At 51.3% G+C, this 15,996-nt stretch overlaps 5 protein-coding genes across 5 annotated transcripts; 4 read left to right on the forward strand and 1 right to left on the reverse strand.

Moving 5' to 3' along the window:
• Window positions 1-902: 902 nt before the first annotated feature.
• CDV56_100297 (uncharacterized protein) lies at window positions 903-2,668 on the reverse strand (the record flags this gene model as incomplete). The annotated part of the gene is made up of 4 exons (XM_026753916.1): window positions 903-1,223; window positions 1,275-1,376; window positions 1,693-1,769; window positions 2,587-2,668. The coding sequence occupies 4 exons, from the start codon at window positions 2,666-2,668 to the stop codon at window positions 903-905; spliced, it is 582 nt and encodes a 193-aa protein (XP_026609749.1).
• Window positions 2,669-3,742: 1,074 nt separating this feature from the next.
• CDV56_100779 (aromatic alcohol reductase) lies at window positions 3,743-5,019 on the forward strand (the record flags this gene model as incomplete). Its single annotated transcript, XM_026754398.1, has 4 exons — window positions 3,743-3,829; window positions 3,904-4,188; window positions 4,256-4,582; window positions 4,639-5,019. The coding sequence occupies 4 exons, from the start codon at window positions 3,743-3,745 to the stop codon at window positions 5,017-5,019; spliced, it is 1,080 nt and encodes a 359-aa protein (XP_026609750.1).
• Window positions 5,020-5,839: 820 nt separating this feature from the next.
• On the forward strand, window positions 5,840-7,618 carry CDV56_101091 (putative amino acid permease; the record flags this gene model as incomplete). Its single annotated transcript, XM_026754710.1, has 4 exons — window positions 5,840-5,961; window positions 6,015-6,021; window positions 6,077-6,237; window positions 6,301-7,618. 4 exons carry the CDS (start codon window positions 5,840-5,842, stop codon window positions 7,616-7,618), a joined length of 1,608 nt encoding a protein of 535 aa, XP_026609751.1.
• Window positions 7,619-8,582: 964 nt separating this feature from the next.
• Window positions 8,583-12,530, forward strand: CDV56_101512 (RNA dependent RNA polymerase; the record flags this gene model as incomplete). The annotated part of the gene is made up of 1 exon (XM_026755131.1): window positions 8,583-12,530. The coding sequence occupies one exon, from the start codon at window positions 8,583-8,585 to the stop codon at window positions 12,528-12,530; it is 3,948 nt and encodes a 1,315-aa protein (XP_026609752.1).
• Window positions 12,531-13,685: 1,155 nt separating this feature from the next.
• CDV56_102215 (putative clock controled protein (Ccg-8)) lies at window positions 13,686-15,089 on the forward strand (the record flags this gene model as incomplete). The annotated part of the gene is made up of 1 exon (XM_026755834.1): window positions 13,686-15,089. The coding sequence occupies one exon, from the start codon at window positions 13,686-13,688 to the stop codon at window positions 15,087-15,089; it is 1,404 nt and encodes a 467-aa protein (XP_026609753.1).
• Window positions 15,090-15,996: the final 907 nt, after the last annotated feature.

A 15,996-nucleotide genomic window follows, 5' to 3' on the forward strand; every position in this document is an offset into this window, starting at 1 on the left:
TTTTGATTTTTGATGTTGTTTTGGAGACATGGTGGTGGTTTGAATTGGTTGAGTATTGTGACCGCGTCTGAAACGCGTGAGGTGGCCCGCTCGCTTGGGTGGCCCGCTCGCTTGTGGATTACGTTATAGTATAATATGATTCACTACACTACCTCTATATTCTTCTACTCTCTTAATAGCTTCCTAGATAGCATCATCAATACAATGAGCATTCTCTCATCATTCATCTTTCTCCTGTTTCCATACAGCCTCTCAACTTAATCATACAGGTATTTGCATTCGTTGAGTGAGCTGCTGAGAGATGTAGTTTACAAGGCATAAGGGCCCATCTCCATTTGACTTGAAGATTCGCGTCTCATTCTGGACCAGCAAATCTTGGTCAGATGAGAACCATGTTTCAATGGTCGTCAACATCTACAGCATCTAGTGGAGTGAAACGATGATAAAACCATTTTCCCTCCTTTCATCCATCTTCATACAAGTTCATAGGTCGACAGGCTCAACAGCACGACGTTGATCAACTTGGACTTACTCCTGCACACCTCCGAAGTGGGGGACTTCTCTCCACCTTTTCCATCTGCTGGGTTTCGGGTTTGAGGGGTGTAGTGTTTCTGATTCCAATAGACCTCTGCAAAACTTGTTGTTTTTGATTGATATCACATCGGATACCATTTTGTAAGCGACGAATACCTAATCGAATACTATGGCTGCCTTGATCACGCTTTTTGTCCTCATTGCCTCGAGGCATTGCTTCCACTCCCCCACCCGGAATGTCTTGTTCACAAAGCCACTCACACCAACCTTGCCGGTTCCTTGCATAGGTATAGTTAGCTTCGTGATTCAGATACAAAAGGCGGGTTGCTACTACCCACCAAGATATTCAATCGCAGCAGGAAACTTGTTCATATCCCTAAGTGATCTTGGACGCTGATTTCATCAATGAATATCTTCTTGGGCGATAAAGAGGTACGATCATTGTCGTTGCAGACGCCATAAACTACCAGCTTGCCACCCTTTCTGACAAGGTTGGTCGAGCCCTCGAGGAATTTAGCATCTCCAGTCGCCTCAACCACAAAAACGAATTCGTATGAATTGTCATTGTGCAGCTTGTCCAATATGGCAGACGCAGAGGCCTGACCGCGGAAGACCGATATGTACATCAGCAGCATTGAGCGAGTTGCATCTTGACTACTTCCGGTGCGGCGACAACAACATGGCATGCCCTATTTTGACGCAGTAGCTGAGCTAGAACAAGCCCTGTTGGACCATCATACCATGAGCGATGAAGTTCTCACAAAAGAGCTCGCGTCCGCGACGGCAGTAGAAGCATTCTCCGCATCGTCCTGAGTGTCGGCCACATCGCCATCGCCCACGGCCTAATATGGTTTGAACTATAGTGTCGTCTCCCTTAAATGATCATCCACATCTTATCTAGTTTGTTCGTGGCCAATAGAGCCGTCTCGCAGATTTGCTCAATGCTGGACGCTTTAGGTATAATTCGACTCATACCGCCAGAAACTTGGAATTGTCAGTAGAAACTAAAGCAAGTAAGAGGTATTCGGTTGCACTCTTGGGGGGAACAGGACTCTTTGCGCAGAGCGTGGAGTTCCGTCATTGGCGGGTGTAGATAACTGCAAGGAAAAAGCCACGGAGTCTTCTCTCCTTTTTACTCAATATTTCCCCGCTTCTCACATGCACCGTCTCCTTGATGTCTGAAGACTCGCAAATGACGATGTCAACCGCGACTGTGGCGCCGTTCGCTTGGCACGCTTAAGCAGCAGTTAGCCCACGGTGTATTATCTAGGTAGCTTTAGTCTATCTTCGTATAAAACTGTGAATCAGGCAGGCTATTGGCCAGCAGAATCTGAACTTGGGAAAATCACCCAGTAAGTAGGTACCTACCTAACTGTAAGTCTTAGTCGCTGGCCAATTGCGCTTCTCCTCGTAGGGCGCCGTAGTCCTCATTGAGCATGATTGTCAGCCTTCCATTTTCCATGAAGGACGCACTCAAATCTCGGAGAGCATTCTTTGGAAGCACTTTCTTGCTACTGTGCATGTGATTCCCATGAGTATGTCACCAAGTGATTGCGGGATAGACTACATGGTAGGCCGATGATTATCGTGCTGGAGAAAGACAATGGTCCTTTCACGCAGTTCTTATTGGGTAGCGAGGCAGTGACAGGCTGGGAAACATAGGGGAGGTCAAGTGCCCCGCGTTGAATATCGACCACTGCCACTGCCACTACCACTGCCAGCTATTTCTCCGACTTTCAGGGCCCCAACTGGTTTCGAGCCCCCAGGCCTTGCTTAATCCATGGGGTCCTGGCCTCTGTGGTTGAAACTGTCCGACGAATGGAAAGACGACGTTTCATTTGAAACGATTGTTTGGAAAGAGCTGTTTCAAGACATCAAGTCATATCATATTTTGGACCGTCAGAGGATAGCGCGGGGAAAGCGGCTAAACCGCGGTGATCAGGATGATCTGAACGTTCTCATTGACTGAAGGGATTAGTATCACAAGATAGCCTAATCGGTTGACCCTCGTTCTGTGCTCGGAGAGTACGGAGTAACCTTCTCCGTACTCACTGCCTCTAACCATTTTTGGGGTTGTATCTGCCTTGAAAGGCACCGGTTCATGATAACCACGGGACTTGAGTGTAAAGTCCATTATTGCAGGTTGATGATGAACCAATGATGTACTACCAAGGTAACATAGTCATATGTCGTCACCCAGCCAAGGTTGCGAGGACAATGTCCTTGGCTACTGCTGAAAAGACGCCATGCAGATCCGAAGATCTGTGACGTGGGGGTTAGTCATGAACCAAAGAATTAGTGAGCGATTACCACACAAAACAACACCAACAAGAACAAGTCGCAGATTGCATGCAATATTAATGAAAAGAGAGGGGCTGGATGGGGTTTTCCCCGCATTATCATTTGCAACAGTCATGTCTGATTACCATGATGTGCATAGGTATTCAGGAAGGCAAGGCGAGTTCGCCCTGTTGTTACACGGTAAATAGCTGGCAAACCAACCACCATGCTTGTGCGATCAGATGATACGACCAGTTACCAAGCGGATAGGCTAAGAGGCGGTAGATAGAGACGATTGAAACAGCGACCCCATCAAACTGTCACCAAGTTGAATAAAGACTCTGAATGATGGATCTCCAGTGATAGTTACTCTGCCAATGTCCGGGAAGCCGTGTGTGAAAAATGACGTAGGGTCCATTTAGGTTCCAGTCCCGAGCCACCGGCCCGTGGGAGTGAAGAAAGTCGAAACGCCTCAAAGATCCGGCCTTCCGAGCACCGTCAAAGGATTAAAATCCATAGCCATACATCTTTGAAGACTTCTAGATAGAATTCAAACATCAAATTCATTGCGAATCCTACCAAATGGGATGTTGTTGATCGGATTGCCTCATTGCAGCAGGCTGAATCACTGAATTCTCCCTTAGACAACGCATATCCACACAGCGCTCCTCTTTGGGAATTGCATATCCACCTTTGACCCACTACTGGCCACTCTGGGTTGGAAATTGTGGGTAGTGGTCATCCTTGGGTGGGACGCTGGCATTTTATAACGTCGACTGATCCTCGATCTCCTGCTGTTGGAAACTCTTTACCTCACTTCGTCCTGTTTTCATGTTTTAAACCCTTCCAAAATTCCACTTGCTTTGCCGCAAATTCTCCAAAACACTCCGTTGGCACGAAACTCCAAGCAACTACAAGCCTTTCGATCATGTCGCGAACGAGAGTTTTGCTGGTTGGAGCAGCCGGTGAGACGGGCGGCTCAATCGCAAACGGGCTCCTTGAGAACCCAATCTTTGTGAGTTTTCCGCTTGGTGGATTCTTCCCAGGAAAAAATGGCAACGTCTTCTAACTGCAATATCTCGCTTGCAGGAAGTCTATGCGCTTGTTCGTCCCCGATCGGTCCAAAAACCTGCCATTGTTTCCTTGCAAGAACGAGGTGTCCAAGTGCGCAGATGCGATCTGAGAGGCTCAGAGGAGTCGCTCGCCGAAGCGCTTACAGATATCGATATTGTCATCAGCTGTGTCGGTCCCGCCGAACAACAAGACCAGATTCCTCTTGCAAAGGCTGCCAAGAAGGCTGGAGTCAAGCGATTTGTACCATGCGGTTTTATCACAGTGGCTCCGCCCGGCGGCATCATGTGGTTGAGAGATGAGGTAAGCTGAACCATCCTGACTGCTTTTTTTAAAAAGAGGTATTGACGTGGCGATTTCTACTCTCCAGAAAGAGACCGTTTACAATCACATCAAACAACTCTGGCTTCCATACACCATTGTCGATGTTGGCTGGTGGTACCAGCTTTCGTACCCTAGACTCGAGTCCGGACGAGCAGACTATGCCATGACCACGGCAAACAACGAGATTGTTGGGGACGGCAACACCCGCACTGCCTTGACGGACCTGAGAGATATCGGACGCTACATCGCCAGAATTATCGTGGATGATCGGACATTGAACAGGATGGTGTTCGCGTACGACACAGTCCTGACCCAGAACCAGATTTACGATATGCTCGAAGAGATCAGCGAGGAGAAGGTTCAAAGGAACTATGTAGGTGTCGCTGACCATCTTGCACAGAAATCCTAAGTAACACATTGTTCCGACAGATCCCGGAAGAGACCGTCTACACTCGAGTTCTTGCGGCCCGCCAGTCTAGCGAGACCTATCCCTTCGACCCGGTGAAGTTCATTCCTCGATACCTCGCCGAATACCAATTGTCCTGGGGTATTCGCGGTGACAACAACCCGGAATACGCGAAGTATCTGGGCTACCTGGACGCAAAGGAGCTCTACCCCGATTTCAGACCAACCGACTTCCGGCAATATCTCGAGACGGTCGTCAGAGGCACTGCGAAGGGTATCTACACAGATCGTACTATCTCAAGAGCCCAGCAACGGGAATTCCCACGGACAGAGTCTAGTGACTCGCTGTACACTCGGATCTTCCCCAGAGCTGAGTCGAGCGATTCGCTATACATGAGCAGATAAGGGGTCCTTTTCGTTTTGAACAGGTATCGGCAGCGACAGAAGGCGACGCTAGACGTGCCCAGTGAGTCGTGCCAAGTTCCATGTATTTACGAATTTTCGTCGTCCGGGGCAGACTGGCTTTGCTCTGGTCTTGAGACTCGCCTCATTGTTTCTCCTCTGCGATTCACCCCTCGGTATTTAGACTGTGCTGGCGTTTGATGTCTTTATGCTTCTTTTGTCCCCTTTCTATCCTAGACGCTGGCTATAGGGGAAGTCAGGAAACAGATCATTGATACCACCACCTCTACTTCATATCCAGGCCCAGCAAATCATAAAACTGTTTTTGAAGGTCAAGCATCTATAACCCTCCAGCAGACTCCTAGATTCTTTCGGTCTGGTGCCCTTATCAAAGAAAAATGCTTCCGAAAAATTCATTTTCAACGTTCCACAATGGAATAGTAACTACAAAGTCCCCAAGCTCTATGCAACCGCAGTATCAAAGCTGGCTGCTGAAATTCATTCGCAAAGCATCGACGCTGGAAAACGCAGTGTCCATCGTCCCTTCCATTTCTATTTTAGTTCTGTTCGCCTTCGACCCTTGGGAACTCAGACTAACGCTCTCAGTTCTCCCAAATATGCTATCATTACGTATTTCTCGCTATTCTCTAGTTCTCATTGAGACCAGACAGGGCCAAATGAAGGATGCCAGCCAGACATGTCTCAGGATAATGCGCAACGCTCGATCTGCAACCGAATCCGAAGTCACAATGAAGCGACACCAAGTGACTCGGACTCAACGAGGGTGCAACCCTTTGGAGTCCTGTTACCACGCCAAACTACAATGATCGGTTTGTCTTTCTCAAGCAGCACACAAGACTTTGAAGCCCTTGCTCACAGACCTCTAGCGATCGGCGGAGCTATCAACACCGGATTGATGATTGGAGCCGGAAATGCACTTTCAAAGTAAGACACAGCCAACATAGATCGCCCATGAGCTGCAGTTAACACTGTCCCAGGGCCGGGGTTAGTGTTCGTCTCAGGCGGGATGATAAAAGTTTCACAATGCTGACTCGTCAAGCCTGCCGCGATTGTAATCTCGTACACAGTTGTGGGTATAGTTGTTTTCTTGATCCTGTGTGCGCTGGGAGAGGTTGCTGCTTGGTTTCCTGAGCCATCGACGGCTGCGGGTCATGCTGTTCGGTTCTGTGACCCTGCTCTTGGCTTTACGTTGGGTTGGATGTAAGACTTCTGCTCATGATCAGTCTATGTTGAACTGGGATGCTGATACAGTCTTTCGAACAGCTACTGGCTCAAATATTTGGTTGTTACTCCCAACCAATTGACTGCGGCGGCGCTTGTGATTTCATATTGGCTCGATGCAAAGTATGTCAACCCCGGAATCTGGATAACGACATTTCTGGCAGTCATCGTCTCTGCGAACTACTGGGGCGCTCACTTCATCGGCCCATACGAGTTCGCGCTGTCATCTTTCAAAATCCTGGTCTTGTTTGCGCTTACGGTGCTGTCTCTGGTCATTGCACTCGGGGGCGGGCCGGATCGTGATAGAAGGGGTTTCAGATACTGGAGAGACCCAGGCGCCTTTGCGCCCTACGGTGATCATGTACTGGTGGGAAAGCTGCTCGCCGTTTGTAAGACGATGCCCTCCACTATATTCGCGTACTTGGGTAGTGAGCTCCTTGGGATGGCCATGCTGCAATCCGAGAACACACCAAAGGCTGCAGCGCGCGCCATCAAGCTCACGTTCTATCGAGTCTTGATTTTCAACATTGTCAGCGTAACGCTGCTCGGTATGCTCATTCCATACGACTCCCAAGACTTGGCCTTTGCAAGCAACGCCTCCAAGCCAACGACGGTCTCGGCCTTTGTTGTGGCAATCAGGATGGCCCATATACCCGCCCTTCCAAGCATTCTAAATGCATGTTCTTTGCTGTTTGTTCTGTCAGCTGCTAACCAAGCCCTTCATATGGCGACCCGGACCATCTATGGGCTATCTCAGGAACAAAAAGCCCCCGCCTTCTTGTCAAAAACTGACCGTAGGGGTATCCCTGTCTATTCCTTGGGCACATGCGCAATTCTAGCATCATTGGCATATCTGAACATCTCCAACGACTCCAGGGTCCTTTTTGGGTACTTTGTCAACATCATCACCATGTTCAGCCTTCTCACTTGGATATCAATTCTGACCACACATATCTCATTTGTGCGCGCGCGCAAGGCTCAAAAAGTTCCTGAATCGGCACTGGTCTTCAGAGCTCCCTTCGGCGCTTACGGGTCTTGGGTCGCTCTGTTGAGCTGCCTTATCCTTTCACTGATGAGAGGCGTTGATGTCGCACAGCTAGCCACTCACCCAGAAGCATTCGACTATATGACTTTTATTACATCTTATATCGCTGTTCCTCTCTATCTGTTCCTTGTCATTGGATACAAGGTCGTGACCCGATGCAAGAGCATTAACCCCGCGGAGGTTGATCTTTGGACCGTGACAACGATTCGTGAGCGGCACGAGGCAAAGCCAAAGACTCCAAAATCGGAAGCCAGGGCGTTGACAGAGCAGAACCACTGGTTGTGGAATCGTTTCGTTGCAGCATGGTTGTTGTGATGTCGTTTTTTTCGCATCACCATAAGCGCAACATGTTACTTTCGGTATTCTTAGAACATTTTTAAACGACGTTTTTTCGACTATATACCTGATGATGACTTTCTTGTTCTCTCTTTTCTCCCTCGATGGTACGTAACTCAGACCAAGCGATCTGGCTCGGCGGTAGGCGGATGGAGCACGCTGTTTGTTTACCGAGCAACGGCAACGGATGCATGGCAACCACGAGGGTCCAGGAGGACTCGAAACAACATCATGGTACATAAAGAGAAGTCCCAAAGAGGATACCCCTGAAGATAAGAAAAAGTAAAATCGACCACGTATCTCTGACATCTCGTGATGGATCCGCAGCAGAAGGCGCCAGTATCCGAGAACATGATTTGCTGGGACTGGAGAGAGGGGCCGGGCCGATTGCTCGTGTCAATCATGGGAATGATCACACTGTCGACTCTCTTTATTCTTCTGCATGAACCAAGGCACAGATAATTGAGTGATGATAATGATAGGTGAGCTTCTTAAGGTTGCTAAGGTACCCGCTGTCGATACGAAAAGAGTATAAGCTACTTGAGTATCTAGTAGGTACCTATGTGTCCGTCCATCTATTATTTGTTCCCCTCCTCCCCCCCACATTCGATTGGAATTGATCGAGCTGACCACATATTTTTGCACTCTCTGCCCATAGAGCCAGCAATCTTAGTTGCTGGACACTGAGGAGTTGGCTGTCCCTTCTTGTCCTCTTGATGATGATCAATTCCACCGGGATCGTACCATCCTTTGTTTCGTCCATTCGAATACAGAGTATGAGACGATAATTCGCTTTCCTCACCACTCTGCAAGCCTGAATTTGATTGACACCTGCCCTGCCGATAAAAGCAATCAAGGTACCACGTCGAAATCTATCCGTTGACGAGCTCGTATCAGCTTGGATGGATTCCTTAGCTGTGGCTGCCTCCTATCGGAAAAAGACATGGCCATCCCCCGCACTCCTGTCAAGAGCGGGCAAGAACTATATCAATTGATCGAAACCCTCAACGAACAATTCCAGCTTGAAATTCCCAATCCTCGAATCTATTCGCCCTCAGTCGGCCGCAACGAGCAGACTCCTCGATGGCGCACGTATAACGGCCTCAAACGGCTCTACTTCAACCGCGAGGTTGACCTTGGCCGGATCTTGAACGACTTTGAGGAATGGGTCCATTCTCGCTCAACCTCGCACTTGAATACGCGCAATGGCGTGGGCCGCATATCGCAGAGGCATCCAGCCGTGTCGAGGAGGGAGCGATTGATGGTCGCAGATCCCACGGTCGTTTCTACGCATGAGAAGGCCGAGCGCCTTGCGTATCTGTTGAAGCTCGTCGACGACGAGATATACTTGCTGAGCAGGGGCTCGGTCCGCGTTTATGCAGATGACGATCGTATGCAAGTCTCACCAGGCACGGTGTTCAGGCCCCTTAAGAGAAGAATTCCTGAAGAGGAGGAGGATGAGGACGAGTACCACACCGCTCCCAACTCACCCGTGAAGAATCCCAATTTCCATAATCACTCCCCTTTGGATGAGGATGAGCTTGAGTTCCCAGCTAATGGCAGAGACAATTGGAACACCGGTTCCTCGCTAATGGTCAACGAGTCTGTTCATGTCTTCAAGACTCCTAACGCTGTGGACAGGGCAAAAGAGCCATCACAATTTCTCGAGAAGCTTACCGCTCCAGACAATGTTAGGCGATACGACCTGGCACCTAGTGCGCATGCAGGGCTGAACTTTACCTTCTCAACTGCCGCCACGTCATTTGGCCGTGAATCCCGGCGCCAGCTTGAGACTTCCTTCACCTCAACGGTTACCGACGCCACTGAGCCCATGTTCGACTCTGAATCTATGTATGAAGATTCAGTCGTGGGGCATATGATCAGCCACGAGATGAACATGTCCATGAATGATACAGGAATGATGACTGAAATGCCTCTCGAAGAAGCCCCTCATTCAATTGAGGGACGAATCATGGAACATCTCCTGCAGAGTGGACCGTTCTCACTGGAGCAACCATTTCCAAAGTCGATTCCTCTGCGATATCGATACGAGCTGGAACGGGTTGGTAGAGCATGGGATGTCCCTCTGGACCGCATGCTGGTGGGGAGCAACATGTCCTTCAAGTCATATGGCGAGTTTTGGAAGTGGATTGAAGGCCATAACCAGCGATGTGGCAAGCCGCTTCCAGAAAAGTCGACCAGCAAAGCATGGGAAGCGGCTACTGGTTCATTCAAGACGGATAAGCTCTCAGAGGTCGTGGTCCTTACAGGCGATTTGGACTGGTGCAGTGAGTCGGAACCGGGGATCCTGAAATTCAGATTGAATCCGCTCAAGACGGAGCGGACCTGCCGGTTCCGCCGACGCTTTGGATCCGATCGATTCCTCAGCTTGACGATGCCTGCGCCGGCGCGGCCACCGCGCCATCTCCGCTTCCCCTCGCATCCAACACTTTTGCGCGAGAGTCTAGCGCTGTGGCTCACCCAGCATGTCCATCGATGCCTGGGGAGGACATGGCGGCCCTTCTACGTGGAAGAGATCAAAACAAAGCGTAAAGTCAAGACCACAGATCCAAGGTTCAAGGTGGAGTTCTTTGCGATCGATGGTATCGATTTTGTGAACAGCCTGGGCACAGTGCCATCTATTGCTCCTCAGGGCCAGGAGAGCGATAGTCATACACCGATGAGTCTGGAAGCGCTGATGGACTGGCACATGCCCCCGGAGGCCAATGTGAACCAGTCCAACTGCAAGCTGTTTCAGCGGATCTCGCTAGGACTGTCCAAAACTTATGCTACAATTGTCTTGAAGCCATGGCAGATCCTGCAACTCAGAGATGTACCCAACCGTCCAGTCATGAACGATGGCTGCGCTCTCATGTCTAGAGGTTTAGCTAATGCAATCTGCGATCTGTTGGGAATCACTGGAAACACCCCTAGTGCTTTCCAGGGGAGGATTGCGGGTGCTAAAGGGCTGTGGATGGTGGACCGGCACCACTCTGACATTTCTGTGGGGGATGATGGTTTCTGGATTCAGATATCGGATTCCCAGTTGAAGATCCACCCGCATCCGCAAGCCTGGCGTGAACCGGTCGATGACGAGAAGTTGACGTTTGAGGTGGTCAAATGGTCCAAACCGTTGCACCCGGTGAAACTGAACATTCAGTTGCTTGCCATTCTGGAGCATGGTGGGCAGATCAGGGAGTACATTGCCAAGCTCACCCGGGCTGGCATTAGGGCGGTTTATCAAGACTTTGCCAGCGTGCTGGAGTCCAACAGCGCTGTGTTATGCCGTAGCCTTATCCAGAAGATCAAGCCTGTGGCAGATGATGGCTCCGCGCTGATGAGCCAGAGGATGAAACGCCTGGAGCAGTGGACCGCTAACGATGCGGAAGCCATCGTCAGGCTTATCGAAGCTGGGTTCGCTCCACGGAGTTTCTACCCCCTACGCAAGCGACTGGGAAGATGTATGAGGGACTTGCTTGACCGATATGTGGATGAGTTGCATATCGAAGTCCCACTTTCCACCTATGCCTTCTGCATTGCAGACCCGTACGGGGTTCTGAAAGAGGACGAGGTGCATTTCGGGTTTTCGAACAACTGGCGCGATGCCCAGGGGCAATTTGAGGACAATCTCCTTGGCGGCATGGACGTTCTCGTCGGTCGTCTCCCTGCTCACCTACCCTCCGATATCCAGCGTCGACGAGCCGTGTGGAAACCGGAGCTTCGGCACTTCAAGGATGTCATCGTCTTCCCCACCACGGGTGACATTCCACTGGCACATATGCTGTCTGGTGGCGACTACGATGGAGATACACCATGGATATGCTGGGACCAGAACATCATGCAGCACTTTCAGAATTCCGACCTGCCTACGAAAGAGTTCCCGCCGGAGCATTTTGGACTCACAAAACATTCTGTGCCCATGAGGGAGATACAGTCAACGGACGAGTTTCTTCAGAGTGCCTTTACCTTCAACCTGACGACCTCGAATCTGGGCCGATGCACTGTCGAGCATGAGAAGGTATCATACGACGAGTCGATTGACTCGGCTAAAGCCAAGGAGCTGGCCTGTCTGCTCAGCCATCTGGTCGACGGCCGCAAAGGAGGGGTGCACCTGTCGGAGCAGGCCTGGCAGCAATACCGGAAGAAGATCAGCCCCAAGGCTCGAGAGGTGCCCGCGTACAAGAACGCGGGACGTAAACACAAGAAAACCAACATCATCGACTACCTCAAATTCGAGGTAGCCCGTAGGGAGCGACATGCAGTGCTGGAAGACCTGCAGCGAGCGTTTCCGGAGGACGACAGCCTGTACGATCGGGATGAAGATCTCGTCCGTCCGTGGAACGAGGCCCAGCGGGAAGCAGAGATCGAGAAGCAAGGGGAAAGCGGGCAACTCCGCGCTGCGCTCAAGTATGCCCAGCGGGAGGTTGAAAAATACTACAGCCAATGGATCAGCTCTATTTCGGGAGAGAACTCCTTCTCGCCCATTGCGCGCGAGGCGGCCGAGGAAGCGCGTAAAATCCCTCCCCCGTCGCTTGGAGACCATCCGATGATCCATATGTGGCGACATAGCAAGGATGAATGGCTCCAGCTGTTGGCCTCGTACACGTACCGGAAGCATAGCCATGCCAGTTTCACGATTCATGCCTTTGGTGAGATTCTCTGCCAGATGAAGGCGAGCAACTTGCCGTCCCGGTCGGTGACTAATGAAATCCTGGCTTGCTACCGGGTCAGTCACAAGGCGATCAGCCAGCTTACGGCGAAGGATGCCGTTGACGAGGAGTCCGATGATGGAGACGAATATGAGGGGGAAGATGCTGTGGAAGCGATGCTGTATGGGATGCATATGCCTGGTGCATATGAGGACGCCGAGGATGGGATTTCTATGGAGTGATCAACTACAGTCATGTACTTTGTCTAGTGTCTAGGAAATATGTATACACATTTTGGATTCTCTCATAATCCAAACGTTTGATGCCTTGTTGCCTCGTTGCCTCGTTGCCTCGTCGCCTTGAGGAATACAATCACGTGCCAGGGTGCATCAGAAGGCGGTCAGGCGGCATTGACCTGCGCCATCACATGTCACGGCAGTTTCCAGAAACGGGAATCGTTGAGATCAGAAGCAAAATTGCTGGGAAAGAGGCAAACATAGTCCAAATGTTCAATACCCGAAAATACCTGCATGTGATGGGCAGGTAGATGGAGTTGATCCATCAATCACAGTGCGACTGTCGTCAAGGGGTCCATTTTCGGGGGTTGATGAGCATGAATCATGCATGAAATGAAGATTGTGGAGAGGGGGTGTTCCCCGTCACATTCAGCCTATTTTGGATTACATGGACTCTTCAAATATCTACATAATGAAGCAATTATTGTCAAGTGTCAGGGTTATTCAAGAGTTGCTCCGTAGAGTAATAATAACAGAGAGTAAATTCGGGTCCAATTTCCAGCTGATAACATTGAAATACCAATCTTGACCGGAAGTGCTCCGTTGGGCCACTCTTCTCGTCGTCTATTTTCCTCCATCGCTTTTCACGTGAAAGTCCATCTCTGAGTCTGATCAATCACTCGACGCAATCGCCGCCCACGCTGAATCCTCATTTCCCACTCACGCTTGTCTTAGGCATTATCTATCATTATTAACCATTAGGAGTCTCGGTGATCGTCAATCACCTATCCAGGACGGCGCCTCCTCTAGTTCAGTCTTCGACATACATAGTCGTAGTGACTGTGCTGGACTGCTAGGTGCAAACTCGATACGGAGTACCGACTCCGGAGGACCCAAGTAGGCCTGTCTAGGACTATTTTCTAATCCAGGATACCCCAGTCTTCCATTGGAATCATAAAAATAATACCAGCAAACGACGCTATTCTCATGGAAAACCGTCCAGCCGGATCTTCGTCCGTATTGTCTGGCCGGGACGCCACTACTACTACTACTACTACCACCACCACACAAACATCCTCCTCCCACTCTTCATCCGCCTCCTCCCCCTTCTCCGCTCCTACTACCGCTTTCTCTTCGTTTCAGCATGTTCCATCCTTCATGATGGATGTCGATAACCGTCCCCTGGCCGAGGACCGCTCCCGTCGGGCCACCAGTGTTCTCTCCATGGATGATATCGAGGCAGCTCAGGCGCTCGAGGGCCTCCGTTCGGGTAATTTCTCCTCGCTTCTTGGCTGTGTACAGATCCATCAATGGCAGGCTGACAAGATCATTGATTGCTTTGCAGATTACGGACATCCATCCCCTCGAACTTCTACGCAAAACAATCCCTCCAATGCCCCCTCCGCCCCTGCGTCCGACTCCAAGCCCCAGCCTGAACCCCTCCTGTCCCTGCTTACCTCTACCCATCCGTTGATCTCCTCGGCGATCAACGGGTCTATGTCCGCATATACCTCCTCCAAATCATACTCGCCGCGTTTCAAGTCTGGCGCCGAGTTTATCGAGCGCAACATCGGCTCCCCCGTTGCCAACACCGTCGGGACCGTAGGTCGCAAGACCGGTGTCGAGAGCGGTCTCCGTTGGGCACTGCAGCGGCGCGAATCCAACTCCACGGACCCAGCGAAGAAAAGACGGAAAGTAAGTGGTGAGAAGCAGCAGCCGCCAGACGCGGACGTGGAGAAGGGGCTCGCAGACGACAACGACACGATGGACTCCCAGCGCATGCGCAGCTCCTCGGACCTGTCGCACTCCGAGCCCCTCCCGCCCTACGACGATAACAAGTCGCCGAACTATGAGGAGATCGGCCGGCCGTCGTCTCACCAGAGCCCCTCCACCTGGCAGAGCCGGCTGATGATCTCCACGTCCGGCCTGGGCGTCGCCATGAGCGAGGAGTCCCTGCGCAGTTTGCAGTACTGCCTGACCTGGCTGCGGTGGGCAAACGGCCGGCTGGGCAAGGCCATCATCGCTCTGCAGGGCGCCCTCAAAGAGTGGGATAGCGCCAAGCAGGAGAACGGCGAGGGTGACGCCTCGTTGCTGTCGCAGCGTATCCAGGCCGTCAAGGAGGATGTCCTCTCGACCTTGAAACAGGTCGTCGATGTCGTCTCCAAGTATGCCGGTGGAGCTCTGCCGGAAAACGCGCGCAACCTGGTCCGTCGCCATCTTACTTCCCTGCCGCATCGGTTCCAGGTCGCCTCGACGTCCAAGCCTCCTCCCGACTCACCAGCGTCCAGCTCAGACGCCACACTCGGCGCTCACCGTATCTTGGTGCTGGCGCAGGAGGGTTTGGACATGATGGCGCAGGTCAGCGGCGTGGTCAATGATACTCTTGTTAGTGCTGAACATTGGTGCCAAAGACTGGGCAGGAAGCGCCCAGAGAGGGACAGCAAGCGTCCGGGGGATATGCAACCGCCTGAGTCCCGTCGGGAGCAGTACCCAGTTGACGTCAAGCAGCCGATCCGTGAGGAATCGCAGGATGTTGCGATGACGGGGACGGACGAGAAGGTGTAACGAGCTGACTGAAGGCGCATTGTGCCTTGTCCGATAATGTCGCTACAGCAGGTACTGTCCAGAAAATGCACTTGGCGCATCAGAATGTGCCCAGGAACGATCTCACTACCGTGGGTAGTGTCAGAAACACTTTTTGCGTCTTCCTTCGAGCTGAATTCTCCTTCACTTTGAAACATGCCTTCTTTTTGACTTCTTGTGGTACACGGACACTTCATCGATGTATATCTGGTTTTTATTGGTCAATTGATATCCGCATAGCTTGTTTGGTCATTCAAGGTACGAAAGACTCGGCGTTGTTCTTCGGTTTCTCGAGTTGTGATTCCCATGGAAGGAGACATGATCTGTCTTCTTGGGCAGTCTCCTTTCCAGTCTCTTTCCTTACCCTGGGGCCGGCCCGCAGCTGGCGTGCCATTCATTCAATTCTTCCTGCCTTGTCTTCCTACCAGGGTCGATTGCAAATCTCCTGTACGTAGGGCAATGATTTCCTAAAAGCGTTTCAATGACAGCTTGTTGGACAAAATCACGTTCATGTTCCATTCGGCTCATTCCTGCTGATCAGACCTAACACCCTTGATGTCGACCTCGCGGATGAAAGTCTTATAGCCCTCCCGCGAACAGTGCAACCTCACTTTGATTACCCTGGCCGCAGCGGCCCTTTGCCCTCGTCTCTCCTCGACAATTGCAGCCCACTTGACCCGCGCCTCGTCCACCCGCTGCCGCCGCACCATCCACCTCCGCCTCCACAGCGCCATCTGGTACACCGACAGATGCGGATTCTCGTTCGGCGCCCGAACCCCCCTCTTCCCTCCCATCGTACCCCCCTTCCCTTGACCCGTCTCTTATTCACCTCTGACCCTTCCCGCCACACCCCGCTGCCTGCCCACGTTCTCCCGCCTCCACCGCCCCT

Source organism: Aspergillus thermomutatus (assembly GCF_002237265.1).
Source record: "Aspergillus thermomutatus strain HMR AF 39 chromosome Unknown NODE_422, whole genome shotgun sequence".
Classification (NCBI taxonomy): Eukaryota; Fungi; Ascomycota; class Eurotiomycetes; order Eurotiales; family Aspergillaceae; genus Aspergillus; species Aspergillus thermomutatus.